The sequence below is a fragment of the Babylonia areolata genome, chromosome 29, assembly GCF_041734735.1.
Source record: "Babylonia areolata isolate BAREFJ2019XMU chromosome 29, ASM4173473v1, whole genome shotgun sequence".
NCBI classification, from domain to species: domain Eukaryota; kingdom Metazoa; phylum Mollusca; class Gastropoda; order Neogastropoda; family Buccinidae; genus Babylonia; species Babylonia areolata.
The window spans coordinates 26,637,652-26,665,370 of record NC_134904.1 but is presented as its reverse complement, the minus strand read 5'-3'; the positions used below and the strand labels follow the sequence as shown (position 1 = coordinate 26,665,370).

The window sequence follows — 27,719 nt, the reverse complement described above, 5'->3', positions numbered from 1 at the left end:
GCTCACAGAACGCCAGTGCCTCCCCCCAACTGCAATCAAGATCGATGACACAGAGATCAAGTCAGTCGACAAGTTTTGCTACCTGGGCAGCACCCTATGCAGCAACGGAGCCCTTGATGCAGAAGTAATGCTGCACATCGCCAAGTCCAGCTCCGCCTTTGGCCGCCTCAGCAACAGGCTCAGCACCAAAATCAAAACCTACAGAGCTGTTGTGCTGACCACCTTGTTGTACTGCTGTGAAACATGGGCGACATATCGCCGTCACATTCAACAACTTGAGCAGTTTCACCAGAGATGCCTACGAAAGATCCTCAGCATAAAGTGGCAAGACAGGATTTCCAACCTCCAGGTCCTAGAGAGGAGTGGCCTGCCCAGCATCGAAAGCCTGCTGATCCAGTGCCAGCTACTCTGGACAGGACACGTCCGCATGACAGACAGCGGGATCCCGAAGATGCTACTGTGTGGCCAGCTGAAGGAAGGCCACTGCGAACTTGGAAGACCCTGCAAGTGCTTCAAGGACACCTTGAAGACGAACCTCAAAGCCCGTGACAGACATCGCTTCCTGGGAAACTGATGCTCTTGCTGTGCCCCAGTGGCATAAAGATGTTTGAAAACAAGAGAACGCTGGCCATTAAGGAGAAGCGTGAGCAAAGGAAGCAGGGCTCAACTTCTGGAGACGTTTTCCCTTGCAACACCTGTGGGAAGTGCTGCGTGTCCAGAATCGGCCTCTTCTCCCATATGAGGACATACACTGACAGATAAGCCTGCCTGCCTACTCATCCGTCAGACCGACGGGAGACTCCATCATCATTTGTTACAGCAGGACCCCTGACAACATATATGTATGTTGGATGTACTTCATACAAGTGTACCACATCTTTGATTTTAGGGGACTGCAATGTATGTAGAGAGAGGGAGAGATAGAGATGTGTGTGTGTGTGTGTGTGTGTGTGTGTGTGTGTGTGTGTGTGTGTGTGTGTGTGTGTGTTGCATGTCTGCATGTGTACATAGTATCTCAGAATATGTGTCTGTGTGTGTGTGTGTTCATAGGATCCCAGAGAACACGTCCCCAGAGCTGCGAGACATGTTGCTACGACTGCTGACACGGGACCCCACCAGAAGAATCGGAATCAGTGAGATGATTAGGACCCCAGTTTTCAGTAGATACTTGTGTCAGATATGGGGTTGATAAAAAGTTTTAAGACCACTTCAGAATTGCACTATTTTCTTCTTTGGAACGTGGTGAGATGACGCTGAATTTTCGGCAAACGGTGGTAAATGCGGCCAATATAATGTGCACCTCTCATTGCCAGAGGTGTTTTCTAGCAATTTTTTTTAAATGAATATCCAGACTTATCCTTTAGAAACCACTGAATAACTGTAAATGTTTGGTAAAAAATTTATTTTTCAAAAGTCTTTTTCAAGCTGTTCATGGTGCATGTGTGCCTGAAACAGGTGAGAGACCAGGCATATGCCATAAGCAACCTTCATAATTCTAATCATCTTTTTATTTAAAAAAAATTTTTTTTAATGAAAGCACCTACTTTTATGAAGTGGTCCTTAATTTTTTGGTGAAATCTGAAAGAGGCTGTTGCTTTTCTGGAAACAACTAGGCTATAACTCTGAAGGTGTTGTCTTTTTTTGGTTTTGGCTTTGTTCATACTGTCAGTATGTGTATTTGAGTAACACAGAGTGCACTGTCTTCCTCTTCATAGTTTGTGCAATAAGAGCATCAAGTGTTATGTCAGTCTTTGATGAAGAGGAAGACATATATATTTACAAAATATCAAAAATGGAAGACATGTATGAAAAAGGAATAATAAGTACATGAGGGAAAAGAGACACACAAGGTAAAGAAAGACCTTCGCAAACTGAGACACAAAAACGATGCATCACAAATAATGCGCATTTTGCAGTTTTCATACTGGATTGGAATAATCATGTACATGGATAAATATGGATCCAAAGCATTTTGTCATGTATTTAACTGATTTGATTATTATTAATAATAATTTTATTATTATTATTCATAATCATTGTTCATATGTTTTTAATGTGTGTGTGTGTGTGTTACAGAGGAGTTGTTGGAACACCCGTTTCTGAAGAAGTTCCGCCGATCCCCCAGCAAACGAGGCCACTCCTGTGAGTTTGTGCAGCTGTTCTTGTGGTGTTTGTTCCTTACCAGCGTGTCTTCCTCATCTCTCTCTCTCTTCTCTCCCTCTCTCTCTCATGATATATTTTGTCCAAGGTCTTTCTCATTTTCTGATCTTCTCAGTGTTCTGTTTATCAGCTGTTAATGCTCCGCTATCACCTGTCAGGGACACTGTCAGTTTAAAGTTTAGCAGCCTTTCCTGTTAGTACTGGCAGATGGGTTTTCCATTCCCACCAGACGTGCCTGCAGCCTTTGGCAGGAATTTAAAATCTCCCAGTTGACATGCCTGCCAGTCTGACTGGCATGGAAACGAACAATTTTTACATTTTCCAGTGTATGATTTGGAGGAACTTAGTTTTACAGTACTGTTAGTTACTGGCGAGTTACCATAGAAATATTATAAGGAAGCAAAAAAAAGTGTGCATTTGAAGTGATTGTTCGCCTTGCAGGAGCATGCATGACTTGGGCATTGGTCCACAAGGGCCACAACTATCTGGATAGCATTATGGTAAAAGGATTATTTACCAAGTTATTTAGCAATTGTCTCCCTGTTTTGTGTCAGCCTCTCCAATTCCTGCTCGCCGTCACACACCCAGTCTGTCGTCAGAAAGCTCCTCACCTGGATCCATCCGTGAAATATCGCCACTGGCACGACAGGTTGGTGCTTGTGGTCAGACTTCTCTTCACACTGCTTTTTGTAGTGTTGTGTATTAATAATGATAATGATGATGACAATGAAAGTACATCCATATTACATTTTCAAACATCTCAAAGCACTTTACAATAACACGTCAGTCAGGCATACCTACACACACACGCACGCATGCACGCACGCACGCACGCACGCACATTTAGATAGCACAGTGTTACGGGTAACATATAGTGTTATAACCACTGCTGAAGCACTGCACGCGCACGCACGCACGCATGCGCAATACTTCAGCAGTGGTAATAACACTATATGTTACCTGTAACACTGTGCTATCTAAATGGACATGTTTCCAAGTGATTTGTCTGTGCAGTTACTTGGAGGATATATGATGACTGTACTTCTATTTATAGTTAAATAATTGTTAAATAATTATCTAAAAGCAAACTTTTTCAAATGTCCAAATAGTAGATTATTCAAGACAAATTCAAATTAGCCAGTTAGTAAGAAATAGAATAGCATGTTATCTTGCAACTAAAAAGAATTTCTAGCTTGATATCAAACTGCAGGTACTCAAAAGTACGCATGATACTAATTATTTTGTTCTCAGACCAAAAGAGTTGGCAGAGTGTGTTTGTGCAAAAGTATATGTATGTGTGTGCATGCAGAAACATTTGATATGATGAAAGGTATGAGAGAAAGAAGATCACATAAACTGATTGGCTTAAAAGAACTGATACAGATATGTACATATTCATGCATTGTTATCTCTGCCCACCATCCCAACTATTTCACTGTGTGTGTACATGTTTGTGTGTGGTTGGTGTGTGTGTGTGCATATTTGCTTGTATGTGTATGTTTGGGTATGTGGGTGTGTGTAGGTGGGTGAAGTGGGGGACATGGTAAACACGCTGACGGGTTCCAATGAGGAAGACTCGGGGTTCACTAAAGTGGAGAAACCAGACACCCGTCCACACACCCCGGACGTGAGTCCCTTCTGATGCTCTGCAGCGCACACACTGCCTCCTGTGTCGTCATGCACGGGGAAACTCAGTGCTTGTGGGATGGGGAAGAATGGGGAGGGGCTGGCTTCATGTTTTGTGCGAGTGTGTCTCAGGGCATATGATACAGTGAAGCAGGGATTTGAGATGGGGGAAAGTTTTCACCAGGGATTTGAGATGAGAAAGTTTTTATGAGACACAAAAACAAGCATTGCATTCATCTCTCTCTCTCTCTCTGTTTTTCTCTCTCTTTTATTTCCATAACTTACTCACACACTCTCTCAAAGAGGATTATTAATGGCCAGGTTATGATCTTTATTTTATATGAATAGAAAGGAAAAAAGAAAAGTTTTGCTTGATGATTAGAAACGTTTGATGGTATAGAGAGACATGGAATATGTCCATTCTGAACCTCTTTCATCCATCAGGGTTAGGCTGTTGTTCTTGCTGTTTTTGCACATAGTCTTAAATACCTCAAGGAGCTTGATGGTTATGATATCTCATAAACTGAGACTCTTATACATTTTTTTTTTAATTGTTTTTCAGATGTCACAGGGTTTTATGTTTAATGTGGCTGATGTTTTTTTCATGTTCAGTTAGGTGGTCCTGATAATACCCCTTGTGGTGGGCTGGATAATAAACAGTAATGTCAAATGTCAGCATTCATACAGCATATGTACAGTATGCATGTTGACCAGCAGGTAAACCATACAGGTGAAATACAGTGAGCGGTAAATACAACCTGAGACACAATGCTCTTGTTTTGTGTGCAAGAGGACAGTTGACATAATAGTGAGCAGTCAGTACAACCTAAAACACAAAGTCAATGCTCTTGCTTTGTGTGCACAAGGACAGTTGAAATGACAGTGGACAGTCAATACAAACTGAAACACAAAGTCAATGCTCTTGCTTTGTGTGCACAAGGACAGTTGAAATGACAGTGGACAGTCAATACAAACTGAAACACAAAATCAATGCTCTTGCTGTGTGTGCACAAGGACAGTTGAAATGACAGTGGACAGTCAATACAAACTGAAACACAAAGTCAATGCTCTTGCTTTGTGTGCACAAGGACAGTTGGAAAAAAAACTGAGCAGTAAATACAACCAGAGGTACAATGCTCTTATTTTGTGTGCATGTCTTGCAGGACTTTGTGTTGGTTCCTGAGAGCTTGCCAGAATACAACAGCTCAGGTGAGTGACACAAAAGTCTCTGACTCTCTCTTTGTTATGACTTAATTTCTTTATCTTCAGTTGATTAGTGTTTTGTAAAATGTGGTCTGATTCACTCGTTCTTATGACTTTGTCTCTTTGTCTTCAGTTAATGAATGCTGTTAAATGTTTCTCACGTGCTTGTGAATCTCTTTCTCAGAATCTTTCTTGCCTTGCCCTTTTGTATCTCCTCTGCCCCCTTCTTTCTCTTCTTGAAGTAGCACTACTCTGGTCGAATTTGCAGTCCAGCACTGAAAGAAATGAAGTTGAAAGGAAAACAGTAAATGCATAAATGTCAAATCTGTGTGGAAATGTTTCTGTTCACAGGAGAGCGGAGAGGCAAGGCAGACAGAGCTCCTCTGGCCTTGGCTGAAGAGGAATATGATGCATTTGAGTGAGTCTGTTTTGTGTGTGTGTGTGTGGTGGGCTTTTTTTTGGGGGGGAGGGGGGGTAATGGGGGAGGGGAGGGGTATGGGAGGGGGGAGTTTGTAGCTGTCTTTAGTAGGGAAAGTGAGTGAATATGAAACAAGGAATTTGTACTGATACTCGTTTATAAGACAAACATGTCATTCAAACCACAGCAGTGATTTGAATTATGTGCCCCTGTTTTATAGATAGTAACAGTACTTATTCCTTGCAGGTTTTTAAAAAAAATCTCTTTCAGTAGGTGGGAGTGGTGGGTTTGTGGATCAAAGTGATAAGTAGTTGATTAGGCTTGTGTATTTTTAAGACTGTTGATATGCCTGACCACCCAGATTTCAAGAGAAATTGAATCCACATGTTCTCTTATGGTTAGATTACTGCAATTCTCTGTTAGCAGGTCTGCCCCAGAATATTTGTATTGTTTTTGTATTTGTATTTCTTTTTATCACAACAGATTTCTCTGTATGAAATTCAGGCTGTTCTCCCCAGGGAGAGTGCGTCGCTACACTCCAGCACCACCCATTTTTTTTTTTTTTTCCTGCATGCAGTTTGATTTGTTTTCCCATTGCGTTAATAAAATTCAAAAAGTGATGACTTTTGCTGCCCACTTGTCTTCAAGGCATGCAAATGTGACTTCATCTCTTCCCACCTGGCAGAACTGCACTGGCTGCCTGTTTCTTTCAGAATTCAGTACAAGATTGCTACTATTTGTTATGACGTTATCTCTGGCTCTACTGCTCCTTATCTTCAGGAACTCCTCCAGGTCTATATTCTGTCTAAGTCTCTGCGTACCAAATGGCTAAAGAATCTTTATGGCGAACGTCCTTTCTCTTTCATTGGACCTGCCATCTGGAACAAACGCCCTTATTCTGTCTGACATGCTTAGTCTTTGTACTTGTTCAAATCAGCCCTCATAACTCACCTTTTCCACAGTTGTTATGATAAGTTTCTCTGTCCTGTGTGTCTGTCTGTGATTGTTAGTGGGTTGAGAGATGAATTAGGCTGTATCAGTATGAATGCCTGGTGTGTGTGTGTGTGTGTGTGTGTGTGTGTGTGTGACCTTTTTATTTTGTGATCCATGTAGGCAAATGGATGTTATGAAATGTATCTGCATCAATGTATGTATGTGTAATTGTATTTGTAAACACTGTGGGCTCTCCGGAGATTGGTGTCCAAATATTCATTATTATTATTATAATTGTTATTATTATATTAGTTCAGTTTTTGTATTTCAAGGGCTGTCTTTTTTTCTTCTTCTTCTTAGATTATTCTTTTTTTTTCTTTTCTTTTTTTAAGGTAGAGGTCACATACATTCTTTCCCCATTTTTTCCTTGTCTTGAAAGTTAGAACACATTAACAGACCTGCCAACTCTTCTGTTCTCAGAGGAATTTTTTATTTTTGCCAAAGGAATGATTCAGCGCTTATAGCTGTTAGAGGCGTTTGATTGGCTAAGAGCGGGCCAGACTAAGAGGGGCGTCTTTTCACTGTTAGCCGCGCGAAATTTGGCCAAACAGAGCAAACCATAGGCCTAGTTTGCATCAGTTTGACATGGTAAGTATATGTAAACACCAAACATGGAGTATAATACAAACTCCTCCTTTTTGTTTACACTTGATTCCATCCTTTCTCTTGCCTTTGAAAAATTACAATAACATATTGTGCAAGAGATTGTTTTTCATCTTGTATTTGGTTGAGTTAGCAAAACATATTCACCCCCCCCCCCCCCCTTTTTTTTTTCTCTCCTTAATTTACTGCAGTTTCTGATAGAGGTTTAATGGGTTTTCCATCTGTCCACAGCGAAAGTCTCACCTCGTCTCTACAGCCTGTGAGAATGCACGCCAATGAAGGCAAAGTGACCTTCCGCAAGGATGAGCTTCAGCGACTTCCTTCCCCTTCCTCCGGTTCTCACCTGTCCAGCCCAGTGTCCCCCTCGCCCTCCCCACCCCTGTCTCAGCGGTCTGGAGGGTCTTCAGCACCAATCCCTGTGCCGTCGCTGTCACGCATGTCAGGTGTGGCACCGCGGGAAGGGGGCTGTGGCAAGTCTGGCAGTCCTGCCCGCATCAAGAAACGGTCAGCGTCCAGTGGCAGCAGTGACCGGGTATGGGTCTGCATTTGGCTTGGAGTGTTTATTTTGAGTTTTTAAAAAATGCAGCCGATAACCTCCCGGAAGTAGCTAACCTCCCCTCTGTCCCGCTGGCTAGCGCCCTCTTTTTCCGACAGCCATTATGACTCCTGTCCTGTGCTCTCCATACGGCTGGGTTTTTTTGTATTTTCTGTCTGTCTGTCGATTCTCTGGCGTTCTTGTTTTTTGTCAAATTGTGTCTCGAACCAGGTCACATAATTATATGGTTCGATTGGGATATCGGGCTAAAATTAAGGCGCGATCGAAATCGATTCGTGGACACTCTGGGCCCTCTATTTCTGGCCCTCTCAACAACGCCAACCCGATGCCTCCCCCACTTCCTTCGCTTCCTCAGGTCGACTCCAGACCTTCACCACCTCCTGCACCCTCTCCGGCGACTTCTAGGGGTATGTTACCCCATACTCAGGTCAGTGGTGCCATTGATGCTTTCATTTTCAATTCGCGAACGAAGTCGACGCGATCCGCGTTTCTCGGCCCTGCCAGTCGGTAGGACACCCGAGTCAATCTCCTCTATCACTTTTCCCATGTCAACAATGGAATGTGCCATAACCCCTTTAATTACACATACTGGGAATGTGCCATAACCCCTTTGGAAAACAACACCATACACTGGCTTTGGATCCACACGCTAGACTGGGCCCTATGTGCCGATGCGTCCGTGGCGGCGGCCGTGACATTGGCTCACGCGCCCCCCACGCGGCATGCCTCTTCCGTCTCGGATCCTATGGCGACCGAGGCGCTTAGGGATGCCCTCCCCAGGGGTAGGGAGGAAGGTGGACCACTAGGGGACACGCTTGCCCATGCGTGTGCACCCTCCCCTTGTCCGATTTTCCGATCCAAGGGAGACAACTCCTGCTTCGGCACCCTTGCCGGTGACTGCCGCAGTTACTTCCCTTTACCGGCACGGCTCCTCGCCAATAGTGCAGGTGCGTGCTCGGTCCCTTCAAGCTTTGCGGTGATGACCCCATTTGCCACACCGCCGGTTGCTGCTGTTTCCCATCCACTAATGGCGTCTCAGCAAGCTGCTCAACCAAACAACCAGCAACCCATTGGGAACTTGCTGCGGCAATTATGCACTGGTGCCACACACCTAGCGCCTACTCCACCCCTTGCGCACAGAGCAGATGCGTGCACAGCCCATTGAACTTCGGCAGTGCCAGTTTTTTCTGCCCCACTGCATATCTCCACTGTTACCAAGACTAATATCGGCAATTCCATGTCGGAGTGCCTCTTGTTAACTTGATTCTGCCACTCGGCAGTGCTCGGGCCAATCTTGTCTGGTTACGGCGCCATCACACCACATGTCCCCACCGTCTCGCGTCCGATGGCGACCGATTCAGGTCGGGATGCCCACGGCACTAAGGGACATTATTATTATTGGTTAAGGTGGCATAGAACCACGGACTCTCGCACGCAGCTTGACGCTCCTCCCTCTACAGCAAGGAAATGTCACACCGGGGGATATGTGCTCTAAAGACACCATCCTTTTCGCCGAATATTGGCGCCAAGGGAGACAACTCCACATTTGTAACCGACACAGCATGTCACTCCTGCCCCCCGTGCTGTCCACCAACGATGTTTCTTCCAATTCTCATTGGGTCCTCATGCCCATTCATGGACTTTACACATCTTTGCACAGCAACTACACCTTTCTTGCTGTTTCTCAGGCTATTGGCGACTGAACTTTGGGGTTCTTCATCCACCACACACGCACACAGCCCTCTGCAGGCAACCAGTCCTATTACCATTCTCTTCTTGTGATACACAATAACAGGAAATAAATCACAATATTTCCCCTTCTGTCCTTTTGATTTTTATCACAATCAACAATCACGAAATATACATATATATATATATATATATAGCTATATATATGTATATATATGTATGTGTGTATGTATATATATATATATATATATATATATATATACATACCAAAAAAAACACACCCAAAAACAACAAAAAAAAACCCCAAAAAACAAAAAAACCATGCCCATATATATGTATATATATATATATGTATATATGTGTGTGTGTATGTATATGTGTGTGTGTATGTATATATGTATATATACACACACATATACATATATATCTATGAGATATCTTGCTACATTTATTCACTTGTAGATGTATACTTATCCCTCAGAATACGCATGCGTGTGCGCTTGTGGGATAGCTTCAGACAACTTCCTTATTAACATGTACAATTATATTTCTATCTCTATTCATTGACATCTATTCATTGAGATTCCCTACATAGCAGTATAGGCACACTTGCATTTGCGGCCTTCTGTCCACTATGCCCTGAACTCTCTGCGCCTACGTACTTGCACTTTATTCATATGTGTATGTACATCTCATACTTAGGTGCATACACAGATTCCTTTCCATTACTGATTATGCACTCTCACCCATTTACTTGGCTATATCTGTGCACGCTACACGTATGCTTATACAGCCGCTTTTTTCTTGTGTTTTGATCCCTTGTCATTGGCATATTTCTGACATCAGTACTTGGGTTGATGGAAGTTTATATTCCCTTTGCACATGTATGTATTCATTTTCATAAATTCATCCCTACCTTGCTTTCGGAGGACGACTGCACTCACAGACAAAACTGCCTCATTCACGCCTGAATGTATGCTCCTTCACATTTTAGTAGTGGCTGGTCCTTAGGGACCCACACACCCCCTTCCCACCCACAGGGCTAAGAATGCCCCCACTTGGCGCAAGGAGGGACAAGGCAACCCAACTCATTTGCCTACACAACCACTGCTGTGGTTACAGATGGCCACTCCTTCTCAAGCACTGTCTTTCCAGTGAGACACTTCCAGGGGTTTCTAGCCTAGGCAGGCTATCCCATCATGGAGCCCCAGCCTTCAGTCAAGAGCCTGTCAGAGGATGACTTTGTTGTCACTTCGGAAGCAAGCACCATGCCTTTCAGACACATGGTTGCACCACAAGACCCCGTCAACTCTTTCCGGCTCCCTTACATTGCAACATAACCTGCATGGTGGACACCTTCATCCCTCAAGCACACAGCAGCTGTTTCCTGATTTGCCCATGCTGATTGGTGTCCTCCTAGGAACAATATATGATAATCAGTCGTGTACAACAGTCACCATCGGAACAGCAGCTGTCCCAACTATTCGGGCTGGAATTCAATTATACAATTTCCAGTAGAGAGTGTTTTACCTAAGTTGCATCCCCGGTCCCTCGATCAAGAGGGCCTTAGGACGGATCCCAATGGCTAGTTAGGCCCAAGGCTACAGCACTAAGTCCCAGTGCAATTTGACTTCCAGTCTGAGAGACACAGTCATTCATGAAAGGCTAAGCTGCAAATGATTTCCCTTTGTAATTAAGAAACCACTGATAATACAGCTCTCACTTTGCAGTTGGCCATATTGGAAACGTATGTCAGATCAGTGCTTTGATGTAAATAGCCAGTACATCTCGAGCCACTTACCTCCCTGCCCCCACCCAGCTCCATCCCAGACTCAGTGCGCACCACACACAGCCAGAGGCCTGTCATGGATCTGGTCCCCTTTCTCACTACAGAACCTTCAGCAAAAATTTTCCCCATGGAAACCCTCTTCCATTTGGTATTCCACCACAGAATGAGACTGAGTGACCTGTGGGCGCATGAAATGCACTTCCACAGCCTGATCCAACCCAGCCATTGACCACCGACAACTATCTGCAGGTGGTTCCAACATGCCACACTCAGGTAGAGAAGCCACCAAGCCTTCCGAAAGCCCCTTCGTGGTGATACCTACCTGGGCAATTACACAACCCTGTCCCAGAGGCACCAGGGACATCAAGTCCTTTGTTGCCAAATGTCTGCCATTCTGTGTATAGGCAACATACCAGTGCTGTCATTTTTTGGCAATGACAAAAAAAGTGGTGGGGGGAGCGCCCATTGCCTGTCAGCTCGCATGGAGGAGCTCTACAGATCTGGCTGTCATGCCTAAGGCAAGCCCAACATGGCAACCTACCTCTGTCTCGTGCCACAGTTTCCCTCAAAACCAAAAATCACTTCCACTATCGGCCCACATCCGATGTGGAATCATCAGATCAAACCACATGTGCACCTCCTTGCAGTGACGCTCAACCGCGCTCAAATGAGACAACCCTATGAGGGTACGTGTTTCCTTCCCTTCCTTTGATTCGAAGGGCTCTCAGTAAAGTGTGGATTCAACCCACCGACCCGATTTTCTTTGCCCTACGTTTATCAGCACAGGTGTGGTCCACAGACCTCCCCCACAATATGGCTGTGGACTTCTGTCTTCTTTGCCCGCACCAATATCCTTAGGTGGCACAGTACACTCTACTTTCGTCGAATTCTACTTGAGGGACATCTGTCGCTTTAGGGATGATGGCTCATCGACTTCTACCAGAGAGACGTCGCACGCCTACGGGATGATGGCTTAAGAGGCATCGCTTCTATGCTAGTTGCACAACAGGCCATCACAGCACACAGACAGTAGAACAGGCGAGCCCTCCACCTTGTCGCGCTATTCTGCACTAGTTGGGTCACGGTTAAGTATGTGTAATTAAAAGGAAATTTTCTATCTAAAATTACGTTTTGGTGTCATATACTGTACCATGTCAAACTGATGCAAACTAGGCCTATGGTTTGCTCTGTTTGGCCAAATTTCGCGCGGCTAACAGTGAAAAGACGCCCCTCTTAGTCTGGCCCGCTCTTAGCCAATCAAACGCCTCTAACAGCTATAAGCGCTGAATCATTCCTTTGGCCAAGGCTCTCCACGCCATCTTGTCAGGTTTTCGCTCTGTCTCGTCTAATGCTTTTTTTGGCTATTAAGCGTTTTCATTTGGCCTTATTTTGTTGTATGCGGCTTGCATGTATATTGTTCTTACATTCTGTGTACTCGTTTCAACTCGGCCCCCTCGATTCCTTCGTATTTTTCTACCTCTGAATCGATCCTGTCTTTCCTTTCTCTGTTGGGGATCGAATTGTTCGCTGGGTGCTTACGCGCGGTACCATGCCTCATATGCCATCCTACGAAGGCAGGAATCATGATGCTGGGAGAGATACTCGGCAAGAGACTTTCCCAGGCCCAGAGCTCATGATTTCTCCCGATAGGGACCGCGGCGATGCGTCTGCAGACGCAGATCGCGGAGGGGACGCTCGTCCCGATAAAACGGTCATGAAGGGGACCGGGGGGAAAGGGATACGAGCGTCGCCTCCCGAGGTGTCCCAGCGCGAGGCAGGTGGAGGGGGGAGTAGCACGTCCTCTCTTGGTGGTGGGAACTCGCGGCTGGGTGCGGACTCCCAAGGGGAGGCCGCCCCCCGCCGTTACCCGGGTCCCCACACGGAGACGGCCCTCAGGGGCCCCAGTGCTGTTCCCCCTCCTCCCTTCTCGGTCGACCCCCCTCCCCCACCTCCTTCTGGGGGAGAAAAACATTTGGTTCCGGGGGGGACCTCCACTTTGCCCACCCCGGGCCAAGCCACCCCAGTCTCCCCACAGGAGGGGATTCGGGGCGCGTGGCAACCTGCTCTGCAGGTCTTCCCACTATCCGGCCGGTCTCCCCTGCTGGGGGAGTCCCGCGCGTGTCAGGCGGTTCCGGGCAGTCAGACCGCCGGCCTTTCGGCCTGTCTGACACCCAAGTCGGACCTGACCTCCCTCTGACTTGGCCAGGTTTTTCCCTTCAGCGAGGTCAAGGCGCCAGTGACCCTTGGGGCTGGGGTCACGGGATGGCAGGTGCCCACGGGTGGTATCCCCCATTCTACCCGTACTGGGGTGCACCTATGGTGCATGCTGGGTTCCCGGGAGGACCAGGGACTAACCCCTGGTCCGCTCCCCACCGGACCCAACCCACCACAGACCACAGAGTGACACACACAGCCCCGGCAAGAGGGATTGACTCCTCGTCGGGCAGGTCGAGCTCCTCGACCAGTATTAACACTACAGCCTCGAATCGGTCCTCTGTCAGCACGCAGGTGACCTCCACGGTCACTACGGCTTCCTTTTCAGGACCGACGGCAGCTGAGGGGCCCCGCTCAGCCCGTGGGAGCCTGCCGTTCCCACCTACCCAGCCCTCGGTCCTAAAAGGAGATGAGTGGGTGTTTGTCCCCTCACAGCACTCGTGGGTCCCTCTGGCGTCCAGGGACGCTCTCTCTGAGAAGGTGTGGCACCCACCATCCCAAGCATGGTTGGACCTACGGTCCACACACTCCCCACCCTCTTCAGGTGTCAAGGACGTAACAGAGGAGACCAGGGTCCCTGCTCGGGATCGCCCCAGCTCATCCCGCTGGGCTGACCACAGCCCACAGGACACCCCCGTGGGTACATCCACTTGGGATGGCACCCAGCAGGGGATGGACTGTGAACAAGAGGGACAGCCCCTGTCTTCGGATGAGGACGAACAAGCGGATGAGCACTCTTCGCCCCCATCCCAGTGCGACAGATGGAGCCCACGCCTCCCTAGGGACCAGCCTGAACCAAACTCGGACTTTGCCGAGCTCGAACTGACCCTCCCCGATAGGGTCACGCATGCTGAATCAGTCCCTCAGGCAACTTTGTCACCCTTAACCCTCCTATGGTCAGGTGACTCTAACTCCAGAACCACAAGGCGACTCAGAGTGCCAGAAATGGCTCAGGAGTGGCTTAATAAGCCAGCCCGCACCGTCAGGGGTGCTGCTTCCATCCCTTCTCCAGGCAGGGAGTCCCTCTCTGCCCCGGGCGCTTTTGCCCCAGGCAAGTTCCTTAAAGATCCCTCCAAGGGAGGAGTGTGGTCCTGGTACACACAGGACCACCCTGCCTACAGGGAAGCAGAGCCCTCCGCGCAGGACAGGATGTTGGTCTCACAGCGCACCACCTTCCCCACCTCAGCTACTCTTCCCTTTAAGACATTTGCAGAGTGGGACAAACTGGCCCGCCGCTGCCTCCTCGAGGTTTCCACGGCTTATACCTTCTTTGACGCGTTCCTCCACAGAGCCAATGAGCTGTGGGAAAAACGTCCAGTTCAGCAGGACACGGAGTCTCCTTCCTCTGGCCTGCCTGGCCTCTTCTCAGACCCGAGGTTAAACACTTTTGGCAGTCGAGTAGCGTCTGGTCTCACGGCAGCTGCAGACGCAGCTACCAGCCTTCACTTCAATACTGTGCTAGCGCGGCGGGATGCTGTTCTCCGCCTCTCTAACATTCCAGTTGAGGAGAGGGCTGCCCTGCGGTCCATCCCAGCACAGCAGCACTCCCTCTTCGGCCAGTATGCGCCGCATTTTGTCAGCCACAGGGCAGAGACAAACAGGGAGGTGGCCTCATATTTAGCCCACTCCTCCCAGGGGCGCCAGGGTTCTATGCCATTGAAGAGACCCGCCACCAGGGCTCCTCCATATACCTCGCCTCCTAAGTCAAAGCGGCGTGCTCAGAATCAGCGGCAGAGGAACAAACCACCTCATGGCCATCCAAGCCGTCCGGCCATGCCCAAGGCCAGAAGGCAGCACCCCCAATGACTGGGCCCCGATTCAGCACCGCCAGTCGTTCAGCCCCTCCAAGTAGGAAACTTGTCCCGGCACGCTCATCAGTGGCGTGCTCTGGGACTCAACGACTGGATTGTTTCGGTGCTAGAGTCGGGGTACATGCTCCCTTGGGTGGGGGACCGCCCCCCTCTAAGATCCACTCCTCCTCCTTATGTGCCCAGCTCGATGGAGCAGGAGAGCGTCTTAGAGAAAGAGATATCGCACCTACTCCTCATAGGGGCGATATCTCAACTCTCGGACCCGGGCCCCGGTTTTTACGGCCGGTTGTTCGTGATTCCAAAGGTCTCCGGAGGGTGGAGACCAGTCCTGGACTTGTCCCCCCTCAACAGATTCCTCCCCAAGATGAAATTCAAGATGGACACACAGGCACAGATTCGGGAGACCATGCAACGGAGCATCTGAAAGATGCTTATTTCCATATCCTCATCCACCCGGCAGGATGCCGGTACCTGAGGTTCGTGTGGAGGGACAGAGTGTTCCAGTTCTCTGTCCTCCCATTTGGTCTGTCCCTTGCCCCTTTCCTGTTTACCAAGGTGGTGCGGGAATTGGTGTCATTCGTCCGGTCGGAGTCCATCCGGCTCTGTGTGTACCTGGACGACTGGCTTATTCTGAGTCATACAGCCAGACTTCTAGACCTGTGCTCCCAACTGGGCTTCATCACGAACCAGGAGAAATGCGATCTGTCCCCGAGCCAGTCCTTCGACTTCTTAGGGATGAGATTCGACACGCGGTCTATGATAGTCTCTCCGACGCCAGATCGGTGGGACCGTCTGGCAGGCCTCCTCAACCACTTGCGCCATTCCTCCCAAGCAACAGCGCGGACACTTTCTTCCCTCCTGGGCATGATGGAGTCCATGGCACCTCTCATCCCTCTGGGCAGGGTTCTCAAGCGCCCTCTTCAGAGGGCACTCAGGCTACGGTGGTCCCAGAGCACTCAGCCATGGGATACCCGGATATGTCTGGGCGAGTGGTTCCTCGAGGTGACATCAGAGTGGTTAACCACCCCTCTTCTGACACAGGGGGTGCCCATAGCCCCACCTACTCTTCAGGTGGCACTATTCACAGACGCCTCCTCCATGGGCTGGGGAGCCCACATGGACTCACTCCATGCAGCAGGGACTTGGTCCCCGGAGGAGTGCCTATGCCACATCAATGTTCTGGAACTGGAGGCAGTTCGCAGGGCTCTCCAGCACTTCATGGCGGAAGCCAACGGCAAGACCATTCGCTTGTTCACGGACAATACAACAGTCGCATGTTACGTGAACAAAGGGGGGGGAGCGCACTCGGCAGACCTCTCTCTGCGGACCGAGGCTCTCCTCCGTTGGTGCCACAGCAAGGGCATTGCGCTTTCAGCGAGACACATAGCAGGAAAAGACAACATCTTGGCAGATGCTCTCAGCAGGTCCAAGAGTGTCATACACACAGAGTGGACCCTGGACAAGGACACCCTGCAAGGAGTGTGGGAACAGTGGTTCCGGCCGATGGTGGACCTGTTTGCGACAAGGTTCAGCAAGAGACTTCCCACTTACGTCTCTCCGGTCGCCGACCCAGAAGCATGGGCAGTGGATGCTCTCTCTCTAGACTGGAGCAGTCTGATTGCCTACGCGTTTCCTCCATTTCCAATCCTGTCCAAGGTGATACGGAAAGCCAGGTTAGAACGCCCGCAGCTGATCCTCATTGCGCCGAAATGGCCAGCCCAGCCCTGGTTTCCGGTCCTTCAGTCCCTGACACATGTTCCACCACTGGAACTGGAAACCAAACCTCATCTGCTGAGGCAGCCTCGTTCGGGCATTCCTCACTCCAATCCTCAAATGCTCCACCTGCATGCGTGGCTGCTGTGTGGGCGGAACTGTCAGCATCACCATTGAAGTCTTCTACCCCTCGGTCAGCCTCTGTGTCGGCCGCGCTGACCAAGGGGGGTGCCTCCTCCGACCTCCTCTCCATAGTCTCCAAAGCCAGGAGGGAGGGAACAGAGACCTTGTATGACTTTCGCTGGAAGAAATGGCTGAGTTGGTGTACAGCTCAGAACATTCCCCCTACTAACCCTACGAGCATGCAGCTGGCCAACTTTCTGGCTCACTGCTCCTCGGTTCTCAACCTGTCTGCTAGTTCTGTGAGAGGGTACAGGTCTGCCATTTGTACCACTATCAAACAGCTAGGTGGTCCCGCTTTTGAAGCTGATTTCCTGCTCAGAGAGGTGGCTAGGGGCGCCTCTCTGAAGGAAGCTAGGAATCCCAGAAGAGTGCCCCTCTGGGACTTGTTCCTGGTGCTGGATTTCATTCGAAAACAGCCCTTTGAGCCATTGGGGACTATTCCTTTTGACCTGCTCACTCTCAAGACCACTTTCCTTCTGTTGCTGGCCACGGGCCGTCGTAGAAGTGAGATTCATGGTCTTAGTGGTATGCCACAAGATCTAGCATTCCACAGAGATGGTTCCATCACTCTTCGTTTCCTTCCAGAGTTTCTGGCTAAGAACCAAGACCCCGAGGTCCCTTCCCCCACTCTGAGGGTCAGACCTTTGTCTGATATTCTTGCCCAAGATGATGAAGATAGGCATCTCTGCCCCGTTCGGTGCCTCAAATACTGTTGGGATAGGTCTCGCCATAGGCGTTCTTCTCAGAGGCGCCTTCTCATCTCCCTCAATGAGAATTACAAGAAAGATATCGCTGCAGGCACCATTTCCCGCTGGGTTTCCCAAGTCATTCGTAGAGCCTACTCTCATGCACACAAGGATATCAGTTGTCTTAATCCCAGAACACACGAAGTGCGGGCCATAGCTACTTCGGCTGCTTTCCAGCACTCGGTACCACTGCAGCATGTCTTGGAGGCAGCCTTCTGGCGGTCTGAGAATCCCTTCATCAACTTCTACCTCCGGGATTTCCGTATGACCAGGGCTGACGGTTCCAAGGGGATTTCCTTTGTCGCGGCTAACACTGCCGTCTCAGTTTCAAGGGCTCCCCATACGAACCAGTAGGCGTTGCCCTCCTCCATTTGCTTTAAATTCTGCATCAGTTTGACATGGTACAGTATATGACACCAAAGGAGGAGTTTGTATTATACTCCATGTTTGGTGTTTACATATACTTACCATGTCAAACTCGAATGCCCGCCCGTCTGTCCCCGCGTCTCCGCCGTGGTTCTCATGGGGCATTTTCGTTCATGGCCACGGAATGATTCAGCGCTTATAGCTGTTAGAGGCGTTTGATTGGCTAAGAGCGGGCCAGACTAAGAGGGGCGTCTTTTCACTGTTAGCCGCGCGAAATTTGGCCAAACAGAGCAAACCATAGGCCTAGTTTGCATCAGTTTGACATGGTAAGTATATGTAAACACCAAACATGGAGTATAATACAAACTCCTCCTTTAAATAACATACTTACCGTGACCCAAATTTAAGACCCTCCCGTCCTCCCCGCTTCCTGTTCTCCCTGCTCGCTGCGCTGGTGATGGCATATTGCCGTCAAAAGAGGGCGCTAGCCAGCGGGACAAAGGGGAGGTTACCTACTTCCGGGAGGTTATCGGCTGTAGTTTCATTTTCTCCGCATAGGCGGATAGTAGTTTGCACAGGCAGGAATGTCAGACCCCTGCCGGAGTCTGCACTAGTTGGGTCACGGTAAGTATGTTATTTAAACGTAATTTTAGATAGAAAATTTCCTTTTTAGATGCATTGTTACAGTATCTTATGTGAGTGTATTGGAAAGGAAACTTCATTGAAAAGTGGATTGAAATAGTGATTCATAAGGCATAGAGCAGAATGACTGAATTACTTACCTTGTGCCACATAAGACTCCAGTACACATTTCAGGCATGACTGACTCGGCATGTCCATTCCTTTTTTTCCCCCTTGCAATGAAGGTTATATTTCTCTTCAACGTCATCACCATGACAATTTTCCTGTGACAAGTTGCATATTACACAAGCATGGTAATAATTAGCAAGGGTATTTTCACACACACGCACACACACACACACGCACACAAAGAAAAAGAAAAGAAAAAGTAATAATAATAAATAAATGAATAATCCACTTATAATGTGACACCGATTCCCAACTAGCTGCACACATTTGACAGTCAAATAACATAGTTCACAGGAGACATCATAGAGCTACAACTGCCCCATTGCTACCAAGTTAACATATGGTGAGTGTTTTCTAATAATAGTAGACAGAATTCTTCTTTTAACTAATTAATTATGTCAAGTTATCATGAAACAATAGTGCAAATACATATCATTTGTTGGGCACTGCTTCTTTTTGCTAAATAAAAAGGAAATGGAGTCAGGGGTTTTCAGTGAGCAGGTTTTTGTAATAACATCAGTTGGCAGAGAATTCATTTAGTCTAAAATTTATACGTGCTGTGTGCTTTTCTATTTTGTATCTATAGGTAAGTAGCGTTATAAATATATTCAAGTCAGGCTGACTGTTATCCCGTTTATACTTATCAGTGTAGGATTTAGCTACCAGAATAATAAAATCAAATACCACATTAGTTTTGATGTTCCCACCACATCCAAACAAAACCAGGTTTTCAGTTAATCTCCGATTTGATGTTAATTCACAAGTTTCATCTGAACATTTTTCCAAAAACAATGTGTAACTTGCATTTCCAAAAGATATGATCAATACTGTCTTTTTCATTATTACAGAAATTACAGTTATTGTTATTCATTATTCCCATTTCTTTAAGGATTACATTTATTCTAATCTGAAGCCATTTTAAATTGATAATTTGTTTTGTTTAACCTCGACCATCTCAACAAGATACAGAACCAAGCTCAGCGTGTCATAACTGGCGCCATGAGATCCACCCCAATCCTGAAGATGGAGGAGACCACTGGGCTACAGTCATTGGAGGACAGAAGGGACACGAAAGATCCTCATCCAGGCAGCAAAATTCAAATGCCTTGAAAACCATCCAATGAACAACAGAATGAGCAGACCCACCAAGAGCCAGCTAAAAAGAGGCAGCTTCATCCACCAGTCAAGATGCCTTGAAAGACAAACCCCAGTCTTGATGAAACACAAAGCAAAGCCTATCCCGGCAAATGTCACCCACCCATCTTGGAAGAGGCAGGTGTTCCCAACAGTCGTCACCAGCATTCCCGGAGTGGAGAAGAGAGGAACACTGTCAGACACCCAAAGGAAGGCCCTGGCCATGGAGTACATCTGCAACCAGTACCCCCAGGAAGACTGGACCCATGTCTTTACAGATGGCTCTGCCACAGAAGCAACTAGGGATGGTGGAGCTGGAATCTTCCTCCAATACAAAGACGGAGATGAAGAAATTGCAATCCCAACAGGAAAATACTCCACCAACTTCTGAGCTGAGGGAGAAGCCCTCTGTGAGGCAGCCACAACAGTCTCGCAGAACTCCACAAGAACAACAGGGTTGGTGGTGGTGTTTTCACACGCTGTCTCCGTGCTCCAAGCCTTCAAGAACTCCCGCTGCAAAGAACAGAACCATCTCACTTCAGCCCTTGTTGCCCTGAGTGCCAGAGTGGAGAAAGTGGTGATACAATGGGTACCAGCACACTGTGGCATGAGAGGCAATGAAAAAGCGGACATTCTGGCAAAAGACAGTGCACAGAAGGAGCAGGCCAACAAACTAGTGTCATACGATGAAATCAAGACAATCATCAAGACACAGCAAAGAATAAAGTGGCGCCTCCAGCACCCCAAATGTAACCCAGAAGACAGATACCGTTTGCTGGAACGACGGGAACAGGTCAAGATCTTCCGCCTGAGGACTGGACGCAGCCGCCTGCTCCACCACATGCACACAAAATTTGGCATTGGACAGAGTGGAGAGTGCCCTTGTGGTGAGGGACCAATGACAACTGACCACATCCTTCAAGACTGTAGGACGCATGCAGCATCCAGGAGGAAGTACTGGCCAACACCGACAGCAGTGGAAGCCAAACTGTACGGCACCCTGGAGGAGCTGCAACGGACAGCAGCCTTCATCGAGGACACCGGGCTGCTCATCTAATGGGAGGCGAATGAGGAAGAAGAAGATGTGTTTCAAGGAAGCATTCTTTCCATTTGATTTCTTGTAGTAATTTTTCTTCCCACTTCCTACAACATTTGGGCTCTGGTCCACTATCATATATGATGTTGTAATACAGTTGTGTTCCTTTTTTAACAGAATGTAGTGTTTGCACTGCAGCGTTTTTCTCTGCTATGGTATTAATATTTATAGGTATGTTACACTTTCGTATGAAATTTTTAACTGACGAAGATATAGCACCTTTTTTGCAAATCATCTATAAAATCACCAGGGGGATTAGGAAGCAATAACCATAAATAAATTAATTTTGACAGGATAAGTGATTTAAGAACTACAACTCTGCCAAGTGGTGTTATTTGTCGTCTCGTCCATATCTTAAACAGTAATTTTATTTCTGTTAATTTTTTCATTGTAATTCATGTTGTCGCAATCTTTTAGATGGTTAGTGAACCAAATGCCAAGCACTTTGAATCTAGGGGGATTCTGTTCCATTCCTAGGTGTTGCAGGTATCTTGTCTTTGACCTCTTTTTCATCCTAACCACACTACACTTGTTTTTCCAGCATTCATGTGCAATCCAGATTTTGCTCCAAAATTACTTATTACTGATATACACATTTCAAATGATTTTTTTATCATCTTCTAAAGTAAACGCTGTATCATCTGCATATTGGGATATTTTCATTGGGATAGTTTCATCAACATGTTTATCTTTTAATAAGGATGTATTCATTTTCCAAAAAGTATTGCATGTTGGTTCTGGGCCAAATTTTAATTTCAAGAGGATCATAGAATGATCTGATCTATATCCACTCAGGATGTCAGGGTCTTTTACTAATGATACAACATAATCAGAGATAAGAAAAAAATCTAATCTACTTTGTTGAATAGGGTTTGTTCTACACCAGGTAAAACGCCTACAGTCTACATTTTAAATCCCTCCAAATGTCAGTGAGGTCAAGGTCATTAATCATTTCTTCCACTGCTTCTCTGGTTTTGGGATTATTAACATGCTTATAATTGTCATAATCTCTTGAAGGATCTAGCACGAGGTTAAAATCTCCTGCCACAATTACATAAGATTCTTTCAAATCTACTAGGTGCTTAGTAATCTTTAGATAAAACTCTGGACTATCTCTATCTGGACCATAAATATTGCATAGTACAAAATTCTTGTTATTAATCTCAAGTGTGACAATGATGAAGTTACCCCCTTCATCTCTGTGTACATTTTAAATTTTAAATTCGAAGTTGTTATTTAGTAGGATTGCCACACCTCTTGAATTAGAATTGTTAGATGCAAAAAAACATTATATCCCCATTCTGCAGATATAAACTTCTCAGAACTTTGTTCAAAGTGTGTGTTTTGAAGAAAGTAAATGGAGTGCTTTTTACTTCTGAGGTAATGAAAAACATCTCTCCTTTTACCGACATTATTCATACCCTGACAGTTTGCAGACAAAATAGTTATACTGCTATCCATTTAATGCTTTTTTTTTTTTTTTCGCTTTTTTTCCCCCTTTTTTTGCACTCCATTAACATGTTGGTTAAGTTGAAATCTGAAAAACCTATAACCACTATAGTTATTCTTATAATTCAAACATATACTGTACTCTCCAGTGTCTAACCCACTGCAAAAAGTTAAGAAACAGGCTGAGAAAAAAAAAGAAGAAAAAGGCACACAAAAACTGACAGTTCCACATTTTCAAATATGAATTGTAAATTTACACAAGAAATGAATAAAAAAAATAATAATAATGATAATAATAAAAATAAGCAAAATCACTCACATACACACAAAAACTAACAATGAATGAATTCAGAAAACCAAAATAGATTAAAAAGAAAAAACCTGCTTGACAACCACAAGCAAGCCTTGGGTGCACACTTACTTTGCTTTGAAAGAAACTAAATAACTGTATGAGAACCAGTGGTAGGGAGTGGAGAGAAAAAAAGAAAGAAAAAAAGAGAGAGGCGGAGGGGGGAAAACAATGAAACAACTATAAGTTAGTGGAAGAATGCAGTCTGGACAAAGGGAAGTCATTATCATTGTAAGTAACTAGCTACGTATACCATCATTTGGCAATTTGAGGGCGAACAAAAAAAAAAAAAAAAAAGGAAAAGATAAATAAATAAATAAATAAATAATTTTTTTTAAAATCCAGATTTGCAGCTTGAACAAATGTGTGCCCGTTTTTCCATGCTCAATCAAATAGATAGAATTTTTCTTTTCTTTTCTTCTTCATTTAAACTTAAAAAAGGTATTTTCAAAAAAATTATAGTCAGTACATCTCTGTTCTCCCGACATACCAAACTAGTCACATCTTTACTAGAATCAGACTAAATAAACACATCATTATCAGTCAATACTGACTTGCAATTTGCAACACACACAAACACACCCAAACGTGAATAGAGTATTGCTGGATGTCAGGCACCTTGCGATAGAAGATTGTTCAATGTATACAATAACCTTATCCGAACGTGTGGATGCGTGTGTGCGTGCATGCATGTGAGAATGTATGTGTGTGCACGCACACGCACAGGCACCCATGTGTTTGTTGCACACACCTTTACACATATCTGCGTATGTTGCACCTTCAGTATTTTTTAAGGTACAAAAACAAAACAAAAAACAAATCTTGATTCAACTGGCATATCTAAATTTTTTAAGTTTTCAAAGAAAGTATCCACACAGCCATTGGGAAAAAACAACAGCAACAAAAACAAACACAATATCAATTAATGCATCAATCCATTCACAAATCAACAACTGGATTGGCCTCCTCTTTACCAAAAAAATCACATCCATTGAACAAACTCCAAACTGAGGAACATATCACTGATTATTAAGAATCCTTGTGTGTGTGTGTGTGTGTGCGTGCATGTTTGTATATGCATTATATGCACTCAGCATGTGTGTGTGGGTGTGTGATTAGATGCATGAGTGTGTGTGTGCATGTGCATGCATGCATGTGTGTGCATTCCTGTGCGCACGTGTGTGCGTGATATATACATCAAGTTCAGCAACATCATCACTCTTTCGACCCCAAAGATTACTATTGCCATCCCTGCCAGTGCCACCAGCACAACACAATCTCAGGGAAAAAATAAAATAAATAAAATAAAAAAACAATATATATATATATATAGACACCCACTTGTGCACGCGTGCGCGCATATACACACACATACATATAGTTCATGTCATTAAACTTGTAAGTATTTTCACTTTAGTCACCTTCAGTTTTCTTTTCTTCTTCATTTAAACTTAAAAAGGGTATTTTCAAAAAATTATAATCTGTACATCTCTATTCTCCAGACATACCAAACTAGACGCATCTTTACTAGAAATTGTAGAATTAGACTAAATAAATAGACATCATTATCAGTCAATACTGACTCGCAATTTGCAACACACACACACACAAACACACCCAAAAGTGAATAGAGTATTGCTGGATGTTAGGCACCTCACCGTAGAAGACTGTTCAGTGTATATAATAACCTTATCCGTACTTGTGGACGTGTGTGTGCACGTGCATGCATGCAAGAACGTATGTGTGTACGCGTGTGCGCACACGCACACACAGGCACCTATGTGTGTGTTGCACACACTTTAACACGTATCTGAGTATGTTGCACCTTCAGAATTTTTGAAGGTACAAAAACAAAACAAAAAACAAATCTTGATTCAACTGCGTGTCCATTCCTTTGTCATGTTGTTAACATGCTGCTCAGTGATTGTTTGAGGCAACTTTCAGCTATAGGGACAGCGTTCATACAGGTTTGAAAAGCTTTTAAGAATTTGAGAAACATGCCTTTTTTAAGTCCTTAAAAGTCATTAAAGAATTTCCCAGATTTGTAAATATTCTAAATTTTGGCATTCTGTATTAGAGACAAGAAATGGTACATAGTTTCTGTCAGTGAGAAAGCACATCAGCTAAAGGTTCCACCGGATGTTAAAGTTAACCCCTCGACTGCTAAAGAAAAAAACGGTAGAAAGGGGTGTTTCAAGTCATAAATCAATTTCCAGAACAATCAGCCAAAAACTGAGAAAATGGTCTGGAGATATACCATTACCACTCCAGATCAGTTGTGTGAATTTTCAGTCATCTGTAGTTTTTTCCCCTTCTTTTGATGATGTCATCAGTGACATCACTTTATCCATGAATCTTCAGGCATGGCAGTCACGGAGTCAAAAGCAAAATGATGATTTTAAAAATCTGATCCAGATAGGATTTTCCCCTAACTGAAATTATGGTTCTCATCTGTGTAGCAGATAAAAAGATTTAGGCAAGGGGCACAAGTTGGCGCTCAGAATACCTTGTCTTTCATATGGTTCCTGCGATAGTTAAAATTGTTTGGACTTTGGTGGTTAAAAGGTTTTTAAAAAGGTGGTGTAGATTTTGTGATTGATAACCTGAATGAACCCTGACTGTCATCCATGGTTTGACATACCCATTCTGTTGATTGTCATCATCATTTTCCCATCACCCCTGAGAAAAAGCAAACCAAAGATATAACTGGATGAATGAATAAAACTGGGGATAACATTGTGGACATTGTGTTGGGGGTCAGTTTGTACAAATGGGAACAAGAATTTTATCAGGCATCTAATTAACCAGTTAACCAGTGAAATAAACATGACCATGAATCTCAATATGTCTTTTTCCCCCATGATACAGTCCGGAGACAGACTTACTGGAAGAAGGAATTCAGAAACTGCTTTGGCAGCACCTGACATTACTCAAGTGTCACCGCCTGCAGGTATGGCTACTTTTTTTTCTTCTGTTTTTGAAGTGCAGTGTCTTCATTGACCTTTGGTACACTGCAGTAATGTATTGCGCTGCAGTATGTTGTTAGCTGAATGCTGCAGTTTCTAGTTAGTTGTTTTTTTCCTCTTGATGAGAAAGAAGTAGCATGACACATTTTGTTTCTGGCCTCAGGAGAATGTTTTAAAAACTACAGCATGCAAGTTCTGAGAATAGTTTGCGTCAGCACATAGCCTCTACACATTGATTTGATACATGATCACCTGATTCATTGTCTTTTGTCTTAAATGTCTTGTGCTTGTAGCTGCAGGGGCGCTTAACAAAATGCCCAGTTAGCAGTAGTAGTAGTAGTAGTAATGTTGCAATGTATTCCACTGTTTTCCTGAGAGATTCTTTATATCTCATTCATAATCATATTGGGATTGGAGCTTGGGCAATGAAGTGGATATGGGGTGGAGGGGGAGTGGTTGCAGAGAAAGAAGGGTTTGGAGGGGTTGAGAGGAGGGGCATGGAACAGTTAGTGGGTCAGAGTTAGGAGAAGAATATCATACCTGTGTATGTGTGAGAGAGAGTGATTATATTCTAATTCACATTCTTTCTTGTTATTCAGTTTCAGTTCATATGGATTTTATTTCATTTTTTCACACATATCAAACAGTGAATCTCTGTACCTGTGCATAAACAGTAAAGCAGTTTTGAGATCCCTGACTGACTTAAAGAATGATGGCTGTCCAATGTTCACAGTGCAGTTCAACATTGGGACGCCACCCAACACAGGTACCTGGAAGCGCACCAACAGTATTGGCACAGGCAGTGGCTCTGTGCCCTCTGCACCTGTGCTTGCTGGCTCCCCCCTTCGTAGATCAGGTGAGGTGTGGGCACAGCTGTGAGAGATGTTCATCAACGCTTGTGTATTTGTGTGATAGTAGTGTCTATGACCAGCACAGAACAGTGCAGGGGGCAGTTGTTGGCCTGACAATCTGAGCTTGAATTTTATTATAGTGAAGATTGTCTTGCCCAAGTTACATCCCTACTTTCTCGTCCAAGAGGGCTTAAGGACAGTCGACATTGGGATGAACACAAGGTCTGGAGGGTATCTTTGGGGCAGCATAACATGTAAAGTGATATCAAACTAAGGATCTGGTGTAGGATGAATGGATAAAGCTGAATGGGGTGAAGAAGTTGGTATGGTTCTGGTTAGAAAGAATATTATTGTCAGTTTTATTTTCAAACTTGTTTTTATGAAACTTAGAGGGGAAGGTGATTTCAGTTGTCTTTGTTTGGCTTGTGTCAAATCACATCATGGTCATGGTAAAAGTAAAGAATTTTGTTAGCTTTATGATCAGCTTACCAGCACTGATGGACATGTGGTGGATTTAATGTTTGAAGCAATCAGTATGCTAACCACTTTGACACATCAGCTGGTTGTCGGTTCCCATTTAGTCCTGACAACAGTAATAGAAAAATGTTTTGTAAGCGTTTCTTGCTTCACAGTGTCCTGTCAGCAAATCTCTTGTCCTGTCTGCTGTGTTCATGTCATCAGTTCTGGCATTGTCCTGCCAGCTTTTGCTGCAGCAGTTCTCATGATGTGTTCATCAGCTGCAGCTTTCCCCGCTCCATCCCACAGTTGTGACCTTATCCTGTTTCAGCAGGTTTCAGGTTTGTCCTGTGCCTGTCTGCTTGCTGCTTTTAGCTTTGCTGGGTCTTCCCTGTCCACAGTTCACACAGCTTTCACACTGTCCTCTGCTTTGTCCTGACAGCTGTTTTCATGTTGTGCTTTTCATGTTGTCCCAACAGTTGTTCTCATGTTGTCCTGGCAGCTCTTGTCATGTTCTCATGTTGTCCTGACAGCTGTT

The 27,719-nt window shown here is 45.4% G+C and overlaps 1 protein-coding gene across 1 annotated transcript in view; it reads left to right on the top strand.

The window, feature by feature from the left end:
• Positions 1-26,753, top strand: part of LOC143274627 (serine/threonine-protein kinase unc-51-like) — a 69,520-nt gene extending 42,767 nt beyond the window's left edge. The window contains exons 10-18 of the mRNA XM_076578497.1: positions 1,051-1,133; positions 2,077-2,142; positions 2,715-2,809; positions 3,683-3,787; positions 4,950-4,995; positions 5,341-5,407; positions 7,235-7,535; positions 25,777-25,858; positions 26,608-26,753. Of these exons, the coding sequence (XP_076434612.1) occupies positions 1,051-1,133; positions 2,077-2,142; positions 2,715-2,809; positions 3,683-3,787; positions 4,950-4,995; positions 5,341-5,407; positions 7,235-7,535; positions 25,777-25,858; positions 26,608-26,753 (991 nt within the window). The remainder of the gene's footprint in view (positions 1-1,050; positions 1,134-2,076; positions 2,143-2,714; positions 2,810-3,682; positions 3,788-4,949; positions 4,996-5,340; positions 5,408-7,234; positions 7,536-25,776; positions 25,859-26,607) is intronic.
• Positions 26,754-27,719: the final 966 nt, after the last annotated feature.